Source organism: Canis lupus, chromosome 15 (genome assembly GCF_003254725.2).
Source record: "Canis lupus dingo isolate Sandy chromosome 15, ASM325472v2, whole genome shotgun sequence".
NCBI lineage: Eukaryota > Metazoa > Chordata > Mammalia > Carnivora > Canidae > Canis > Canis lupus.
The window spans coordinates 39,400,468-39,422,185 of record NC_064257.1 but is presented as its reverse complement, the minus strand read 5'-3'; the positions used below and the strand labels follow the sequence as shown (position 1 = coordinate 39,422,185).

Below are 21,718 nucleotides of genomic sequence, written 5' to 3'. Positions count from 1 at the left end.
CTACAAAATCTTGAATCGCTTTTTGAAAGAAAAGTTGTATATTTCAGGAGTGCGTGTTTATACAAAAACCCATTTTGTAAGCATCTTTTATATACAAATAGCCTATACTCACTCTCTCCTTCTACTCTATTCCTAATGTACTATGCACAGTAACTGGGAATGAATGTACCAGTACAGGAAGTTACTCTCTCCTTGCCTCTCTCCAAGAGCATTCATAGTATATTTATACTACTAAAAGCACATGTCCTTCTTAACTATCTTCTTCCTTTCACTTCATCTGTTACCCAAGGAAAAATAGCTCCCATCCAGTAACCAATCTTAACAAATCAATCAAAAAATAGCTGTACTGATAGCTGATGTATTACCACACAGTGCAACACAGCAGTGATGCTAGATCTCCATCATAAATGGAAAGAAAGGGGATCCCTGGGTGGCTCGGCGGTTTAGCGCCTGCCTTTGGCCCAGGGCGCGATCCTGGAGTCCCAGGATCGAATCCCGTGTCGGGCTCCCAGCATGGAGCCTGCTTCTCCCTCCTCCTGTGTCTCTGCCTCTCTCTCTCTCTCTCTCTCTCTCTCTGTCTATCATAAATAAATAAATAAATCTTTAAAAAAATAAATAAAAAATAAATAAATGGAAAGAAAAATGATAAAGCTGGAAGCAAAATTAGGAAAGAATCAATGCTAACCTTCCAAAATACCTTGAAAAATTTTGAATGACTTTCAGAATTTCTATAAAAGTCTCTTTCAAAAGCCTCTAGTTAAACCTACTACTACTCAACCATCAATACCCAAGACAGTATCTTTCCATTTTATTTATTATTTCTGCTACATTAGGATTATGTTTTTTCACAAAGCAACCTCATTACCTAATAGAGATTCACTGCAGATGTCAAGCCAATAAATATCTCAAACACAACTTGTTTTAAGTTGGAGGCTCCTTATATGTATATAAATAAGTTAAGGATTTTGGAGGATTAAGTCTCCAAAATAACAAAGGGACTATTTAGTAACTCAACTCGAAAATTTTATTTCCAAAGCATTTGTGTACTTTTAAGGAATTACTTAATTTCTCCAGCAATCCTACAAAACAAATTATTATCCTCATTTAAGAGATGAGGACACAGTGGAGAAGATAATGTATTATCTAAAATCTCACAACTGGTGAGATCAAGTTCAAATTCAGTCATTTTACATCTGAAGACCACATTCTTACCCAATATACCATTCTGTCTACAGAGAAATAATACAGGGACAATAAATACAGAGCAACCCCCTCCCTAAAATATATGTTTTCAGGAAAATAATCATTTGAGACATTTAAATAGCATTCATGGATAAATACATAATCTTAGCTCCTTTTTTTTTCATAATTTTAGCTCTTTTGATAATTCATGAGACACAGGTCTATCAGAGCTAAGTGTTATGTCATAGTAATTTGAACTAAAAACAAATGACCTAGAAGTTCAAGTTCCCATATGCACAATCTTATTTTAGTAAGTGTTCTGCTGTAACACATTTTATAAATGCATCTAAATTAAATGTGTTTTTTTTTAAAGATTTTATTTATTTATTCATGAGAGACACACACAGAGAGAGAAACAGAGACATAGGCAGAGGGAGAAGCAGGGAGCCCGATGTGGGACTCGATCCCCAGGACTCCAGCATTACGCCCTGAGCCGGAAGGCAGACACTTAACCGCTGAGCCACCCAGGCGTCCCAAATGTGTTTATTTTTTCAAGATGTTTTAAGACCTTAATATATATATATATATCGCATGAAATAGCCCTTAAGCTCTTGCAATTTCACCGCTTAAGGAAAAACATAGTTCATAAAGAAAAAACATAAAATTCTGAGATATTCATTTATTTAAAGTCACAAAAGATTTCTACATAGATCAGAATAGGTTATCAACTATCTTAAAAAGATTTTCTCTTTGTTCCAGCTTAATTAAAATTAACCAATTTCAACAAAGGTATGACTGACTAATGCCAAGGTATGACCGACCCCAGGACCCCCTAGACCTCACACAGACTTCTTAAAACTCTTAGCCTGCACTGCAAAACTTTTCTTCAGAACAGACTATCATCTAACTTTTCATTTGTTTTCCTTCTACAAATTCACTACCCACTCTGTTAGCACACATCACTTGTGTAAAAGTCCTGTCACCTTATGCGTATTACAAGCTTCTTAAAAAAAGAAAGCACACCTCCCCTTCTTAAAAAAGAAGAAAGAAACTATGCCTTAAGTGTCTCTGTGTCCACTACAGGATCTACACCTAGAAGACACTCAGACGTACTGCCTAGTGGTGGTAAATAAAGACAAGTAGTTACTGGAAGCTTTCCATTATCATACTGAATTAAAACCTTTTTTGACTCCTTATTATGAAAATGTTCAAATATACAAAAAAGGTGAAGTACTGCAAATACCCAAAATCTTCCACTTAAGAGTCAACTGTTAACTCTAATTAAATTTGGAATCTCCTTTTTATAAAAAAATTACTAAAACAAAATATAAGAATATTTGGCACTTTTTTTTATTCACTTCATAGCCTTTAAAACACATTGGCAAAAAAAGTTACTAAAAAATATTTTTTCTCAATAGCCTATCTTTAAATAAAAATGCTATAAAATATCTATTCTAAAAACTAATACTTGTCAAAATGAAGACTACCTTTTTTTTGTAATATTTTATTTACTTTTTTGAGAGAGAGAGCAAAAGAGAGCACAAGCAGGGTGGACACATATAGGGAGAAGGAGAAGCAGACTCCTCACTGAGCACGGAGGCTGAGCTGAAGGCAGACGCCTAACCAACTGAGCCACCACCCAGGCGGCCCTGGAGACTGCCTTTTGATACAAGTCTAATTTATAACTTTTTAAAGCTACTTTGCTTTCTACAACGTTGAACTCTTGCTGAAAACAGGGCAGTTTAAGTAATAAAATCTAAATTTTAAATAAATAAATAAATAAATAAATAAATAAATAAATAAATAATAAAACAAACCTAAATAAATATATGCCAATGTGTCTAGGATGCCCTAATAGTAATCATGACCTCCACTAACCTATCCCTCAAAGCCACGAGAGATGGTTTCTGAGACATAGATACTTCCTGTGATCTCTATTTAAAGACCTTTCATGACTGGTCAGTGGTGACTGCCAACCATCATACTCCTCATTTTTCATGTGATTTACGGGCAAAGTTCCTTTCTTAAAGTAATAAAACAAAATCTAAATTTTCATTGAGATTAAGTTAAAAGAACTTGGTATTTGAGAAGACTAAGACTAAGACTAATTTTAAGATATATCTCTTAAAATTATTGAAGATAGTCGATGATCATTATTGACCTAACCAATTTGACTAACACATTCAGCTTTGCACAGTGATTTCTTTTTCATTTAAAACTTTTAATTTTATAATTATACTTTAATTTTTCATAATAATTTAATTATGCCTTTGCCTACATACTACCAGCAAGCTTCATCCACGAATACTGGCATCTGGACAACACAATGTAGATTTTGCAGTAAGGAAGGGAAAACGGGTCGGAACCAAGAAGGCTTCAAAACCCCCACAGTCCCCAACCCCGCGCGACTTCCCTGACTCTGGCCACCTCTCCGAGTCATGAAACCTCGCCCAGGAGCGCTCCCCATTAAAGCACTCTACAACCTAAACAAAAAAAAAAAAAAAAAAAAAGGGAAGGGAAAACGTCCAAGATGACATCCAGTAGAATGGCTAAAATAATGATTACCAGCTAAATATTTATTATATAATTTTTAAAACCAATCTATCTTCATTATCCTCATAAGAATAGTCATTTAACTGGGGGTGTTTTAAGGCTAATGCAGTAGTCAGGCAAAAGAAACAGGCCAGCAAACATGACTTTTAAGACAAAATAAGACTAAACTTGCCTGTTTAAAAAAAAAAGTCTATTCTAAAACTGGATTAAAAAATAATCATTAATATGGGACACTAACTAGAAGACCACAAATAAATGTTAAGTTAAATTCATTTTTTTTATTTTTTATTTTTTATTTATGATAGTCACACAGAGAGAGAGAGAGAGAGGCAGAGACACAGGCAGAGGGAGAAGCAGGCTCCATGCACCGGGAGCCCGATGTGGGATTCAATCCCGGATCTCCAGGATCGCGCCCTGGGCCAAAGGCAGGCGCCAAACCGCTGCGCCACCCAGGGATCCCAAGTTATTCATTTTGAAAAGTAGTTAGCTGGCAACAGAATCTTGTGTCAAGATAAACAGAAATACTTATATATAATAAATAAATGTTTAAGTAATAAATACACCCACACATACACTCTTTTTTAAAAACATCTTCCCCCCAAATAAATTCCTTAACTTGATATAGTAGAGTTGAAAGAAATTTCAAAATGTAGAATTATTCTACTCGAAACACAGTAAAAGGTATACACGTGGGAAAGAAACTCTATTTATGTAGTGCTTTTATTACAAATTATTTAAACATATTAGCAGCCTTGGTAGTTACACCATTCTCATCAAACAGATATGGTGATGGTATTTCAATTTTTAAAGGACACACATATACAAAAGCAACCATTTCTCACTTATGACTGATACATATAGATAGATAGTTTGGCCAAAAATTTCCCTTTAAAAAAAAAAAATTTCCCTTTAATGGTTTGTTTAAATAAAGTATAATTAAAAATTAGAAAGGGGGGCAGGGCAGCCCAGGTGGCTCAGCGGTTTAGTGCCGCCTTCAGCCCAGGGCGTGATCCTGGAGACCCGTGATCGAGTCCCATGTCGGGCTCCCTGCATGGAGTCTGCTTCTCCCTCTGCCTGTGTCTGTGCCTATCTCTGTATCTCTCATAAATAAATCAATAAGATCTTTAAAAAAAAATTAGAAAAGGTAATTAAATCCAATTAAGGGCACTTATCTCAGAAATCTCTCTAAAATAAATATTATTTACAATGGAAATAAGAATATGTTTGAAAAGAACACTTATGGTTAGGTACCATTTTAATCCTAAACATGCTACTCTGTAGAAAGACTAACTCAGTTATAAAGCTGTAACAGAAACATAACATTATAAATTCTATGCCCAGCAATTAATTACCTACCAGACAATATAAAAGTTTAGGAGGTAGAGGAGTAACGAATATTTCAATGAATTTTCAAAAATAAATAGACCCTGAGATCATGCCATCTGCAACAAGGATGGACCTAGAGGGTATTATGGCAAGTGAAGTAAGTCAGACAGAGAAAGACAAATACATATGATTTCACTTCTATGTGGAATCTAAAAAACAAAACAAATGAATAAACAAACAAAAAGCAGAAACAGACCCATAAATACGGAGAACAATCTGATGGTTGCCAAATGGAGGGATGGGCAAAATGGGTGAAAGGGAGTGGAGGTATGGTCCTCCAGGTACAGAATGAATAAATCACAGGGATAAAAGGTACAGCATAGGGAATATAGCCAATAGTATAACAGCACTGTGTGGTGACAAAAGGTTAACAACACTTGTGGTGAGCACGGCATAATGTATAGACTTGTCAAACCACTATATCGCACACCTGAAACTAATCTAACACTGTGTGTCAACTACACTGAAAAATAAAAAATAAGTATAAGACTCTGCTCAGAATGCCTAAAAAGACTAACTATAAAAAGGGTTGGCAGGAATGTGAAGAAACTAACTGCTGATGGAAGTATACATTGAAACAACTACTCTAGAAAGACTAGCACTGAACAAATACAAACACTATCACCTGGTAATTCCATGTCTAAATAATGTGTTATATGTCCCAATGGCATATACTAGAATGTTCATAACAATATCCTATATTTTAATAAAAAGAAAACCTGCTATGTTCAGCAACATACATGCATCCCATGAAAATACATTTAAGGAAAAGGAGCCAAACAGGAGTACACAGTATGATTCCACTTAAATAAAATTCAAAAGTAAACAAACATGCAACGCACACACACATACAACCCTAAAGTTCAAAAATAGGAAAAATTACTTAGAGTAATTTTTACTTAGAGTCAAAGGATCAGATAGCAGTGACCTCTGAAGAGAAGGTGTGGAGAGGTAATGACTATGAAAAGCCATGAATATTAGCAATGTTTCCTTGACCCAGATGTTGATCACAGGTGTGCTCACTGTAAACATTCATCAAGCTCTACACTGATAATTTGTGCACTACTCTGCAAAAGTTCTTAAAAGTGTGCTTATATTTTAAAAATATGCTAAATAGACACAATCTTTATTCCCTAAATGTCACCCTGAAGTGTCTTATGACGTCTCTGCTAAGATTCTAGAAAGAGTAATGGTTGGGAACCAAGAGCTGCTTCTAAATGAACACTCAAGAAGAAATCTAAATAAACATAAACCTAAATAGTAGCTTCAAATGCTAAGAGGCTATAATTAATGATCTATCCATTTCAATATGTTCACATGTGAAGTTTACCCAAATAATAACTTTTAAAAATCTTAAGTTTGTATACCTAACTGGCCTAAATACCTTATTTAACTGCAAAAAAACCAACTTTAAACTTAGGACTCTTAGGAATTCTCAATTGCACTTTCATAAATTACTTACCCGGAGATGTCTCTTCAAAGAATGTCTTTCAAAAACAGAAACAACAGAAATTGGGTTTTGGAAGCATAAAGCCAGGATAATAATAACACAGATGCCTAATGAGGTATAATGATGTTACCAGGCACAAAAGTAAATTTTTATTTGCCAAATCATCATGTACTACTGTACTACTATACTACTGTGAACTTGAAATAACCCTAGCAAAAAGTACACAGAAAGAATCTCCCAGCCTAAGTCCCTAACATGATGTTACCTCAAAGTCAAATTTAAGATCATATAATCTGCTATAAACACAAACACAATCAAGTACACTGTATGCTAGATCAAGGAAAGCTGAGAGGGTTAAGAAAAATACCCTCAGTCTCACAGTCTCAGTGTCTCTTTATGCATGGGGGGAGGCGGGGGTTAGGACCAAGAAGAATGTCTTTTTCCAATATTTTTCTCCCAGTTTCTCTAAGATCAGTGTTGTGGTACAGAACATTGGTGATGATCAAAAGTTCTTTACATGCAGGGTGCCTGGGTGGCTCAGTCAATTAAGCATCTGCCTTCAGCTCAAGTCATAATCTCTGGGTCCTGGGATGGAGAGCCATGTTGGGCTTCCTGCTCAGTGGGGTGCCTGCTTCTCCCTCTCCTCCTCACTTGTGCTCTTTCTCACTATCTCTGTCACTATATCTCTGTCTCTCTCTCTCTCAAATAAACAAATAAAATCTTAAAAAAAAATTTTTTTTAAAGTTCTCTATGTGCATTGTCCAGTATGGTAATACACTAGCCACACATAGCTAAGGAGCCTTGAAAATGTTTCTAGTGCTCCTAAGGAACTAAATTTAATTTTTCCTAATTGAAATAGGTATATGTAGCCTGTGGTTACCATATTGGGTAGCACAGCTCTAGATTATCTATCTTCTATGATTCCCTTTTACTAAAAAATGAGATAACTGAAAATGAATTAAAACTACAATTAAGGGAGAAATTAAAATGAGGCTTCAATGCCAATGTAGTTAAAGACTTAGCTACTTCTTAGGGAATTAGCTAGTATAGTTCAAATAGAATACTCAGTTCAGATACCTTAGGTTTAAAAGAGGCAAAGAGAGAAGATTCAAAATTGTATCCACATAAAGCACAGATATATTTCAAAACTATCTTTTTCCACAAAGCAATAAATTTGGGGGGTAAAATAAAGCAGTTTCCTAAGAGAATCCAATTCTGGCAGTTAGCAGTTGAGAACTGATGTATTATTATGCAATATCCAATCAATTACCTATTATTTGTGCCTGGTTTTCATGTTCTATGAACTGCAACAGAAGTTTCAACGTTATCAGAGAATTTCTGTATATGGACTTCTAATATAAACACAAACACTGAGAACTCTTTTTGCTGAGCACACAGACACTATTATGTTCCACCATTAATAAATAATGCAAAATTTAGTACATTTGGTGTTCTTTCATTTTCCTCTGATATAATTGATTATAAAAGCTAGTATTAGAGGTTGGTCATTTACATAACTTCATGGACTCATTAATAGCTTTTGAAGCATTCAATACTCAAGAAACCACTTATTTTTTGGGCGCTTAGTGAATTGAGAGAGAAAACAATGTTCAAAAATGACAAATACACCAGCATTTAAAATATAGATCAGCCCTGGACTAAAGACTTCCAACCAAATGGCAATAAAAACAAGATTTACAGGTCAGGTACAAACCACATGCCAGCCTTGATAGGCTATCACAAGACCAAGATTCCTACTTCATAAAAGGATAACCAAAACTGATTCAGTCTTTAATATACTTGTTGTTTGGGAAAAAAGCCAGCTTTGGAAAAGTCACAAATAATGCATATACATCCACAACTGTATAACTGGGACAGAGTCACTGGAAAATTATGTGTAATTAATCCCAAACGTCTTATGACCTATATGTTTCATTTGTACAAAAGTAGTTTTGGAAACAGTGATTTTTCTTTTTAAAGAACATTATTTCTACAGAGGTTTTAAACCTGGAGGTTTTCAATTCTTTAACAATTCCAACAGAAAACTGTTAGTAAAATATAACACTAACAATCCTCCACATTTCTAAGAACCATCTGTTGGTCTCTTAAGTCAAATTAAAAAAATAAAAATAAAAATATAACTCATTCAAATGACTACTAAAAGAACAGTTAGTTTTAAAATAACTTTCAAATAAATATATCATAAAACACATTACTAACTATTCCACAAACATACTACCTTCTGATTATAAAAAATATCGCGTTAAACACAAAAGAATGTTACAAAAGTCTGTAATAATAAACTAATAGCTAGCTTATTGACAAATTTGAAAAGGAACATGATTTTTATTCTAAAACAAACACTTCGCTAAAAAATCTAATATACTTCTTTGCTCAACAGATACATTAGATTTATTAAGTAAGCAAAATTAAAATAGAAGACGGGATGATATATTAAACAATGTATTTGTAACTAGATTAGGGCATGTTTTAAAGCATTTATTTTTGTATGACTTCACTGGATGGAAACGAGAAGTAAAGAACCCATTACTTTTGGCATTTCTTAACATAAAGATGCATATGCACATTATGGTACTTAGCATGTATGTTCTTGCCAAATGGACTCTGAATTAAAACTTACCTGTTTTGTCGATTTTTTTGTGCCATTGAAAATTTTCCAAGCTAGCCCATTGCCACCACTGGCAATATGTCGACCAACATCAAATTCTCTAACATAAAGATGCATATGCACATTATGGTACTTATCATGTATGTTCTTGCCAAATGGACTCTGAATTAAAACTTACCTGTTTTGTCGATTTTTTTGTGCCATTGAAAATTTTCCAAGCTAGCCCATTGCCACCACTGGCAATATGTCGACCAACATCAAATTCTCTAGTGACAGGATTTCCCATTACAGCACTAGTGACATCAGCTGTTACTTTTGTAACGGTACTCTTTAACTTATTAAGCATGGACTCCATGGCTGCAATATTGAGTTATAGTTACCTAGAAACACAGGGGGACAGGGAAGCACTGATCATTTGTTTGTACTTGTTGAAGCACTTAACATTCATTATTTAGTCTGAAAAACTTAATATACCCCAAACAGTGAATGAAACAATTCTATAGAGACAAAAACTTCATGTTGATTTTGTATTCAAAGAACCCAATACACTTGAATGCAAATTTAAATCTAGGAACCAAATTGTTCCTTTCAACCTCAATTATTACAGACCAGGAAAAGACATATTCACACTTGACACGGACATGAATGTTGTGCAACTATGTAACATGGACCCTCAAGACTTTAAGTGGTGTACAGAGTCTAAATCTTTCCTCATGCTAAAAATAACATATAAAACCTAAAAGGGGACACCTGGGTGGCTCAGTTGGTTGAGCATCTGCCTTCAGCTCAGGTCATGGTCCAAGGTCCTAGGATCGAGGGCCACAGCAGGCTCCCTGCTCAGCAGGGAAGTCTGCTTCTCCCTCTCCCTCTCCCTCTGTGCATTCTCTCTCAAATAAATAAATAAATAAATAAATAAATAAAATCTTAAAAATAGATAAATAAATAAATAAATAAATAAATAAATAAATAAATAAATAAAAACTAAAAGGAACTAATGCTATATTAAACAGTAAATTTGTATTTTATAAAAGTTTTATTCACTATTAAAAAAAAATTCCTGTTGCAGGCACCTGGTTGGTTTAGTCAGAAGAGCACGTGACTTGATCTTGTGGTCCTGAGTTCGAGCCCCACGATAGGCGCAGAGATTAACTTAAATAAATGAGTAAACTACTGTTGAACTATGAAATCACTTGAGAATACCTTCTAAAAAAATAAGCACTGGTGGCAAAACGACAGTAAAACATGCAGAAGGAACAGGTAATTAAATATTTTTAAAATCTTACACATTTCTAGTCATGATGCAGAAACACTGAAGTTTATCCCCTCACCTTGAATAACTAGAAGCCAAACAGATATATGAAACAAATATTTTGAAACAGTGAATAGGTAGCACAGGCATATAATCTTAGTGAGAAAGTGAATTAACAAAGCAAACCCAAGGACTGCCCCAAGCTTTCTGCCTAGGGGCACACCGCAAACCAGAGTAGAGAGCAGAATTCCAAGCAGCAGTCTAGCTGAGTTAAAGAGTTGAGGAGACAAACTAGAATTCAAGAATGCAGGGGTAGCTGGGAGGTTTGGGATAGAATTTCAAAAAGGGGGAAAATCAGAGAAAGAAAAAGAGAGACAGAAAGAGAGAGAGACAGAGAGGGAGGGAAATATGCTGAAAAAGAGCTCCAGAAATTTGATGCTTTGTTTGGACACTAAGATGACCATACATGGTGTGACACTCAACCAGTTCAGTTAAGGACCAACCAGAGAGCTATAAACTGAACAGTTCAGGTTCACACCAAGCTATAAATCATTTAATTTCTCACCAGCTACACTGATCACTAAAGGCAGTCAACAGAAATCCCACAAGGACCATGCCATAGTAGTAGGATAAACTGTTCTTAGAGTAAAATGTACTCTAAAGCTGACCTAACAAACTAAAAGCAAGCCTCAAATGATCAAACTAATCATAAATTACTTAGCTGTCTACCAGAATGAAACCCAATATTCAGGAAAGAAAGACAAAAAAATTTCAGATATCTAATAATGTAACATCCACAATGTTCAGCATGCAGTCAATAATTAGTAGACATGCCATGAATGAATATGAAGATGTTCTCATAATCAAGACTGAAATCAATCAAAAAAGACTACAAATGATATAGACATTAAAGACATTAAACAGCTACTATTTGTCTAAGTATTTCAAAGAAAGCATGAACATAATGAGAGTAAATGGAATATTTTTTTAAACCCTAGTGAAGATTCTAGAGCTGAAAAACAAAATATCTCAAACAAAAAATTCAGAGGATATGATTAACAGATTAGTAGGAAAAAAATTAGTAAAACCATGGGATGCCTGGGTGGATCAATTGGTTGAGCATCCAATTCAGCTCAGGTTTTGATCCCAGGTCATGAGTTCAAGGCCCATGTTGAGTTCCACACTGGACAAGGAGCCTACTGGGAAAAAAAAAAAAAAAAAAAAAAAAGTAGTAATACCTGAAGACAGAATAAAAGAATAGGGAAAAAAAAATGAGCAAAGTCTCAGTGACCTGTGGGACAATATCACAGTCTAACATATATAAATGAATCCCAAAAATGAGTGGGAAAAGGGAGAAATGATATTTGAAAAAATAATGGCCAAAATCTTTCTGAATTTCATGAAAACAATACAAAGTATCAAGAAATTCAATGAACCACATGCAGGATAAATACAAAGAAAACCATACTTAGACACATCCTATCAAGTAGCTGAAAGTCAGTAATTAAGAGAAAAATCTTAAAAACAGCCAGAGAAAATAAGAAAATTATATATAGAGGGAAAAAAAGATAAAAATTTTCTCCAGTTTTCTTCATCAGAAAATATACAAGTCAGGCAACTGAATGAAGGTCTCTAAAGTGCTAAAACAAAAACAAAACAAAAAACAAAATCTATCAACCTAGAATTCTATACACCATGGGAAAAACAACTTTCAAAAATAAATGTGAAATACTTTTTCAGGAAAACAAAATCTGAGAGAATTTGATGCCAACAGATATTCACTACAAGAGATATTAAAAGAAGTCCTTCAAACAGAAGGAAAAATATACCAGATGGAAATGTGAATCCATAAAAAGAATGAAGGATATACCAGAAATAAAAATTATGCAAGTATCTAAAAAAATTTCTCATATTTCTTAAAAAGATAACTGATCATTTAAAACAAAAATAACAAAAATATGCTGATAATATGAAAAAGTAGAAAATATGACAAACCAAGAACAGGACAAGGGAAATGGAAGTGTATTTTTGAAAGATTCTTATATGTTAGGCAGTATAATATCACTTGAAACTAGATTAGAGCAAATTAAAGACATATTATAGGGCAGCCCCAGTGGCACAGCAGTTTAGCGCTGCCTGCAGCCCAGGGTATGATCCTGGAGACCCGGGATCAAGTCCCACATCGGGCTCCCTGCATGGAGCCTGCTTCTCCCTCTGCCTGTGTCTCTGCCTCTGTGTGTGTGTGTGTGTGTCGCTCATGAATAGATAAATAAAATCTAAAAAAAAAAAAAAAAAAAAAGACATATTATAAATCCTAGATTAATTGGGTAAAATAAGAGATACAACTAAAAGGTCTATAGTGGAAATAAAATGGAATCCTAAAGTGAAATGAATACAAAAAGTAGGAAAAGAGGAAGAAAGGAACAAAGAACAATTGTGACAAGCAGAAAATAATAAGACAGATTTAAATCCAACCCTATAAATAATATTAAGTGTAAATGATTTAAAATTCCAATTAAAAGGCAGAGATTGTCAAACTAGATTAAAAAGCAAGACTCAATTATATGCCGCTTTCAAGAAACTCACTTTAAACACACTTTACAAAATGATTTAAAACTGAAAGAATGCGAGCCCCCAGGTGGCTCAGTGGTTGAGCAACTGCCTTTGGCTCAGGTCATGATCGTGGGATCCTGAGATCGAGTCCTGCATGGGGCTCCCTGCAGGGAGCCTGGTTCTCCCACTGCCTAGGTCTCTGCCTCTTTCTCTGTGTCTCTCATAAAATAAAACTGAAAGAATGTGAAACTATACCAAGCTAGAGTGGTCATATTAATAACAAACAGAATATGCAATATTTCATAACAAGGATGTCATTTCATCAAAGAAGACATAAAATCCTAAATGTGTACATACTGAATAAGAGCTTTAAAATAAATATAGCAAAAAAATGACTGAAAGAAACAGACAAATCCACAATTATAGTTGTAGACTTCAAGGATCTTCTCTCAGTAACAAATGGACGTAGACTGAGTAGACAAAAAATCAACAAAGAAGACTTGAATAACACTGTCAAACAACATGACTCAAAAAAACCCACTTGACAACAGCAGAATGCATTTTGTTTTCATGTGTACATGGAACACTCAGTAAGGGTGACTCTATTCTGAGCCAAATCTCAACATATTGAAAACTACTGAAATATAAAACATGTTATTTGGCCACAGTGAAATTAAACTAGAAATCAGTAATAGAGAAATATCTACAAAAAAACGCAAATATTTAGATATTAAATCCTTCTCAATAACCCAAGGGCTAAAATAAATACACCACAGAAAATGTTTAAATACTTTGAGGTGAATAAAAGTGAAAAATCTGTGGGATGTACGTAAAGTAGTAATTAGTGAAAAATGTACAGCTTTAAATATTTATATGAGGTGGGGGGAACTGCCAAAATCAATCAGTAGGCTCACCTTTCATCTCAGGAATCCAGAAAAAAAAAAAAAGGAAAATTAAATGCAAAATAAGTAGAAAAAAGGAAATAAAACAGTAAAAACCAATGAAATATACTGAATTCATTTATTTTTTTAAAGATTTTATTTATATATTCATGATAGAGAAAGAGGGTGAGAGAGAGAAAGAGAGAGGCAGAGGCACAGGCATTGGGAGAAGCAGGCTCCATGCCAGGAGCCCGATGTGGGACTCAATCTCAGGACTCCAGGACCACGCCCTGGCCCAAAGGCAGGCACTAAACCGCTGAGCCACCCAGGGATCCCCCAAACATACGGAATTTAATGTAACACCCTATTTTAATAGAGAAATGAAAAAAGAAAAATCAATGAAGCTAAAAACTGTGCTTTCAAAAAGATAAGCCTCTAGTTACATTAAGAAAAAATTAAAAAGACACAGATGACCAATACTGGAAATAGAGGAAATCCTATGGATTTTAATCTTATTTAAATCCTATAGATTTTAAGCAATAAGGTATACTATAAATGATCTTATGCCAAGTTGTTAATTAAACAACTTGAATGAAATGGAAAAAAAATCCTTGAAAATCAAAACTACCAAAATTGACTCAAGAAGGAACAGAAAGTCAGAATAGTCCTATTATAAGAAATTCAATTCAAAACTACAAACTTTACCACAAAATAAACTCCAGGCTCAAATGGTTCACTGTTGAATTCTATCAAACATTTAAAGAATACATAATGACCAGGTCAGTACAAGCTCTTCCAGAACACAAAAGAGAATACTTTCTTTTTTTTTTTTTTTTAATTTTTTTTTTTCATTTATTTATGATAGTCACACAGAGAGAGAGAGAGAGAGGCAGAGACATAGGCAGAGGGAGAAGCATGCACCGGGAGCCTGACGTGGGATTCGATCCCGGGTCTCCAGGATCGCGCCCTGGGCCAAAGGCAGGCGCTAAACCGCTGCGCCACCCAGGGATCCCCAGAAGAGAATACTTTCTATGTCATGTTATTTAGTCAGTATTGCCCTGACACCAACAACAAATGACAGAAGAGAAAAAACTACATCAACTCAATATCCCTCATCAACTTAACAAAATATTAGTACATCAAATCTAATAAATCCAACCCGATGACCAAGAAGGATTTATCTCAGGAATGCAAGGTTGATTTAACACGCAAAAACAAATTCATATAATTCATCACATTAACTGAATGATGGAGAAGGACATACAATAATCTCAGTAAAAGCAGAAAAAATTTTTGACAAAATTCAATATCCATTCACAATAAAAACTCTTGGGGATCCCTAGGTGGCTTGGCGGTTTAGCACCTGCCTTCGGCCTGGGCGTGATCCTGGAGTCCCAGGATCGAGTCCCACGTCGGGTTTGCCTGCTTCTCCCTCTGCCTGTGTCTCTGCCTCTCTGTCTCTCTCTCTGTGTCTCTCATGAATAAATAAGTATAATATTTAAAAATAATAATAATAATAAAAACTCTCAACAAAGAACAGAAAGAAATTTCCTCAGAGCACCTGGCTGGCTCACTCAAAAGAACATGTAACTGTTAATCTCGGGTTGTGAGTCCAAGCCCCACAATGGGCATGGAGCCTACTTTTTAAAAAAGGATAGATGGATGGATGAAAACAAGGAAGGAAGGAAGGAAGGAACGAACGAACGAACGAACGAACTTTCTCAACCTTATAAATAGAATCTCTGAATATCTACAACTAATATTACATTTAAAAATAGAAGATTGATCACTTTCTCCCTATGTTTGGGAACAAAGTAAAAACAACCACTTTTACCACTTTAATTCAATATTCTAATGGAGGTCCCTAGCCAAAGCAATTAGAACAAAATAAAATGTACACAGAAAGTCAGAAGCAATCTACAAAAAAGCTACTAGAACTAAATGAGTTTAGCATTAAAGAATATAAGAACAGAACATTTAAAAAAGGGGGGGGTCTATTTCAATATCCAAGAAACAAACACTGAAATTTTAAAAATACCATTTCAAGAACATGAAATACGTATTGGATAAATTTTACAAGATATATAAGATTTGGACAATGAAAATAACAAATAATTGCTACGAAAAACTGATGAAGACTTAAAAGGAAAGACTGCATCCACGAACTGGAAGACTCAATATTGCTAAGATACCAATTTCCCCACTGATCTATGGACTCCATGCAATCCAGTCAGGATCCCAGGGGCTTTTGTAGAAATTGACAAGACCCTAAAATATTGCTTTAAGAAGGGGTCCACAGGCTTCACTAGACTATCAAAGGGTCTATGGCACAAAACGAGGCCTAAAACTCTATCATTCTTCAAATCTTCCACTTCCATGTTTACTCCTTCCTAAAACTGATTTGTCTGACAAAGTCGGTGTCCTGTAAATCTTCCTTAACCAATTCTTTCCGCACAATTTTCTCCCACTTGCCCAAAGAATTTTTTGTAGCCATCACAATCTTATTACACAGCATTTGCCTGGATATAAAAAACTTTGAATACAGCAAATGAAATTCAAGAATGCATTAATACTGAAAGTCTCTTAAGAATAAAGCAAAATGGAATTTGGGAAAAACTACTCAAAGAGGCTGTGCTTTATTTCTTCTAGGGCAGATATTAACAGCAAGCCCCCATGCCTTATCTATCACAGAATTACAATTAAGAAATAAGATGGATGACATAGGGATGTATAAGAACAAGTTTATTCCAATTAATAAGCAAAAATTCTAAGGTTTTGATAAAAGTAAAACATAATCACAATATGCAACAATTTAGAAATTAGGTCCTTTGTAAATATCAAAACTCTTGATGAAAAATTTCAGATACTAGCGACTTAAAGACATGCAAAAAAGTACTTTTTCTTTTTTTCAAAATTATTTGGAAAACACACAAGCAAAAATATTTGGAAGGCCCCTGGACTAAGGTAGCACTAGTTCATATCCAGTTTTTTCTGTTAAATTATATTTATGCAAATATGACCTACCTTCTTCTATGAAAGACTTGAACTGTCTAGAAACAGAAATAGAGATCCTCTTTCCCTTTTTAATTTAATGCTGCATTTCTGTGAGCAGTTAGAAAATGTTGCTATTGGCATTATGAAAATATTTATTGCTATGCCAAGTTGTTCTCTATGAACATCTGCTGCTGATTTTGATGGGGGAGGTAAAGGGACATAAAAACCCTCTTTAAAACCTGCATACCCATTCCTCTAACTCACCATGCACTAGTTATACATTGGGAATACAGATGTAAATGGAAACATTTCTGCTCTTTGGGGACTTAGTCTGTAGCCAGCATACTCAGACCTGCAAAGATTTACAGCAATAAACAGAGAGGTGCCTACCACAAGTACAGTAAAGGAGGAAGATCATGATGTGATTTGAGAACTACAAAGAGCTCAGTATGAAAACAAAGGATATTTTCGGAGGTAATATTCAATTCTGAGAAGCTCATTCGTCATCCAAACAGAGCCAACGATAGTGTACACATGGTAGGAGTAGACGTGGAAATTCACCTGATAAATTATTTAATATTTATTGAGTACCCACTGTGTCCCTGATACTACATAAGAAACTGGGAGAAAGAAGGAAAAATAAGCCATGAAAGATCTTATCATCAAAGGGGCAAGAGACAGAGACATAAACGAACTATAGCATTAGCCCACAGTGATAAAATCTACAGTAATACTAAGTCTTACAGGAGCCAAAAAACAAAAACAAAACAAAAAATTGTAAGAGAGAGAAGGTTTTCCCAAAACGGTAATGCTAGAGATGTCTCTAAAGGTGAACAGAAATGAACTAGACAGAGAACGGGAGAACAAAGTAAAAACAAAGCAGTTCAGATAAAGGCTGGAGGAAACAGGGAAATACGGCAAAAGAAACAAAAGCCAGATCACCAAGAGCAATGAGTAGTAAGCAATAAGCCACAGAAGGGTTTCAGGAATGAGTAAGATCAACCACTCTAATCAAGTAGAGAGTGGGAATAGGGAACATGGCAAGACTAAAGAGAACATCAACACGTAGTTCAGGGATGATACATATGCATAATTTAGAATGTATATAAAGCAAGAAGACAAAGGAAAAGATACTTGGAAATAGAGACAGGGAAGATAGGGAAGAGATGGTGGGAAGAAGGGGGTTTCAAAGGTGTTCCATGGATATTTATTTTATAATTACATATTAAACTTTGCTACACACTTTTATGTACTATATATCAAATTTTGAACATATTTTAACAGAGGGAGAGGTTGCTGAAGTAAGGTAATAAATAGTAAGGAAGGGAAGAAAAGAAAAAGTTAGAAACAAGTACAAGTTAGAACTAAGAGAAGTTAGTGACCAATTAGATAAAGAAAAGGGACAAAACTGGGAATCCCAATCAGGTCTCCCATTTCAGAGTCTAGACAGAGGGCGAAGCCATTTACCCAGGCAGGATTTAAAGGGGATAACTCTTGGTTTTGTGGGAGGAAGAATTCAATTTTGGACACACTGAAGTTGAGTTGCCTGAATGACACTCACATATAGATATATCTAGTAGGTTTTTAGATATACAGGCCAAAAACTTAGGGAAAAAAGCCTTGATCAAAGACAAAACTTTGATTACCATGAGCTTATAAGCAGTACAGCAGTTAAGGCTATAACCTTGAAAAAGGTTAGACAAGAATATCATGAGAGTAACAGAAGGCTGAAGACAGATGAACTGAAAGAACTTCTAAAAGAAGACCTGAATTTAAATGAGATTTTGAATTATTAGCAACATCCCTTTAACATATAAGAAACTTAGAGTCCAAATATCTCTTCTTAAAATAGTAGCTCTTCAAATTTTCACTTGATTGCTGGATAAAGAAAAAAGCCCATCTTTTCCAGACACAAAGTTATAAAACAACAGGAATGTCCATGGTAATAAGCCATTTCCCACTGTATACCACTTAGCAGAATTTACCTGAAATTCATTCATCTTTCCCTCTAAATCTCAGTCAAAACAAGATTTGGGACAACTTAATTATGATTCCAAGACTATAACTCTCTAACATCTGGCTCAGCCATAACTTGGCTTTTGGTAGAACCAGAAGGTAAATCTGATGCAATACAAAATTGTACACATACTTGCCAGAAGGTGGGCTGTTACAGCACCTGATGGCAGGTAGCTGAAAGGAACTGGCAATTCTTTCAGCCTGCCTACGCATAAACTCTAGAGATAGCAGGAATATAGTAGGTAAAATTAGATTTATGCAAAAAAAAAAAAAAGTTCCTGCATTTTCAAGTAACACAACTGCAAATCCCTTACTTCCCCAAGAATGAAATATTAAAAAGTAGAACTAGCCTGTATTATGTATTTATGTGTTATGGAAATTCTGTAATGCAAATAAAAAAGTTATTATGATTACATCTGATAATGAAATTACGTTCAGTGCTTGTTAGTCTCACGGCACCTAGCAGAAACTAGTCTTTCAATAAGCACAAAATAATACACACTGACCACTAATGAACAATGCAAATAAATACCAATCAACTCAAAATAGTTTTACTCCTTGAAGAGGCACAAGTGTCTGAGACTTCTTTCTATGTAAATGCCTGAAAATAAAAGAATATCACTTATATACAGTGATTTATATAGTTAAATATTCATAAAATGAGATTTTGTGATTCATATAAAAATTACATTAACATGACACAAATACTTTTGGGGAAAGTGATTCATGAGATTTGGGAAAAATGTCGTACCTTACATTCCCACACGCAATACTTATCTGTTTACATCTAAAGAGGACTCTGAGATACATTCTTGAATTACATTTTTTTTTTCTTATGAGAGCACTCAGAGACTACTATAAGCTTTAAAAAGATACAGTTTAAAAAAAAAACGTTAGCAGTATCCTTTGGCATTTCCATCATGTTTAATCTTATTCAAAAAACAAAGATTACACAGCCAAAGACAATCATTCTCTTTACAACTACATAAAGTATCTAATAATTATCAATTGAGCTAGAACAAATTACTTACAGGAGACAAACCTGATTTAAGAAAAACATAAAATATTAACACGCCTTAGGAATGAACAGAGATGCACAGTCTGTTCAACAAATTTTTGGTTACCTACTATGTGTAAAGCACCACACTAGGTGCAGGAGAAACAAGAAGTAAATATTCCATCACTTTACAAACTTAAGAACACTGTACCAAAGACTTAAAAGGCAACATGAGAAATTATAAGGCAACATATGCTTAAATATCAAATTAGTAATCTGAACCATAAGATCTGAGGAGAGATCACATCCAACTCTTTTGAAGGCACTTCAAGCCCATGTACTTAGTGTAGTTTTTACTACAGGAACACAATCAGATTCTTAAAATTACCATGATTTCAAAAAACTAGCAGCACTGGGGTGGCAAGCATCTCACTACTCAGCCCGTTAAGCTGGAGAAGGGGGAAAAGGAAAAACTGGGTAGGAAATTAAACTGACAACTAAGTTCACTTTCTCAGGTCTATAGTTCTTCCTTGCTTTAAGAACATACAAAATCTGAAATACAGTGAAGTAAAACGTGTAAAAACTGTAACTCATAAAGCAGTGAAATGTTGTCTAAGGCAATGGTTTTCAAACACTGATGAACATCTAAATACATCTAATAATAACATCCAAATGACTGGCTAACTTGCTAATCACACAGATGCCTATCTACTATCTCAGACCTTTGGAATCAGAATCAGGGCATTTGTATTTTGAGCAGCTCCCCAGGTGTTCTGATGCAATGTGAGAATTAAATGTTATAGGAGGAAGTACACAATCCTCAGTGGCAAGGAAACCCGGGTTCAAATGCCTGTTCTAATACTTATTAGCACTGGGACCACCAACTACTCCCTAATACTATTTCTAATCCATAAAAAGGGGGACCTGCCACCCATATAGATCAAGTGGTTGTTCAGAGGACACAGGGGCCTGGGTGGCTCAGGTTGAGTGTCTGCCTTCGGCTCAGGTCATGATCCTGGGGTCCTGGGATTGAGTCCCGCATGGGGCTCCCTGCATGGAGCCTGCTTCTCGCTCTGCCTGGGTCTCTGCCCCTCTCTCTGTCTCTCTCATGAATAAATAAATAAAATCTTAAAAAAAAAAAAAAAGATGACAACACATAAAATGCTTACTACCTAGCAGATTAAGCACTGAATGAATTCACTCAACATTTATTAAGTACTTACACAGCATATGAGAAATATCTCATTAATTTATTATGAATTAATAAATACAGCAACTCTGCAATGGTGTCATGTGAACATATAATTATGGGACTCTATCCTAACCAGCAAAGTCTTCCCTGAACTGAGCTGAACAGGCAGTAACAGGAAAAGAAGTGTATTTCCAGGCAGAGAAAGTATCATAACTAAAAGCCATGTACTTGAAGCAGAACAGAAAGAACTGACTCGAGGAGAGAAGAATGCCAGAAAGCACTGTGGAGAAGACGTTGAAAAGGCAACCAGGGACCAAAACAGACTGTTCCGGATGCTAATTTCTCTTAAAAACAATGAAAGCCACTGAAGGGCTTTACACATGAAGATAATGTGATTAGATCTGCATTTTGAAAAAGTCACTCAACCTCGTGTGGAAAACTACAGATCTGACCACAGTAAATGCAAGTAGGCCATATCTAGGAAGCTCGTTTTCATCAAAGGAGAGATGATGATGGCTGGAACTACAGTACTAGTACTGAAGATGAAGAGTGGACATGTTCAAGAGGCCCAATTAATAGGACTTCTAGAAAGACTACTATGAGTCATGAGAGACAGGAAGATATCACACTTCTACT

At 35.0% G+C, this 21,718-nt stretch overlaps 1 protein-coding gene across 4 annotated transcripts in view; it reads right to left on the bottom strand.

Annotated features, from left to right (window-relative positions):
- The window catches only part of SCYL2 (SCY1 like pseudokinase 2), a 63,252-nt gene that overhangs the window by 39,955 nt on the left and 1,579 nt on the right, over positions 1-21,718 (bottom strand). For 2 of the 4 annotated variants that reach the window (XM_025438719.3, XM_035699346.2), the window contains exon 2: positions 9,379-9,580. The exons of 1 other annotated variant lie outside the window; for it this stretch is intronic. In XM_025438719.3, the coding sequence (XP_025294504.1) occupies positions 9,379-9,555 (177 nt within the window). In that variant the 5' untranslated portion in view covers positions 9,556-9,580. Of the gene's footprint in view, positions 1-9,212; positions 9,321-9,378; positions 9,581-21,718 lie in introns of those variants that run through there. One more of the 4 variants, XM_049094046.1, reaches the window with a different exon arrangement.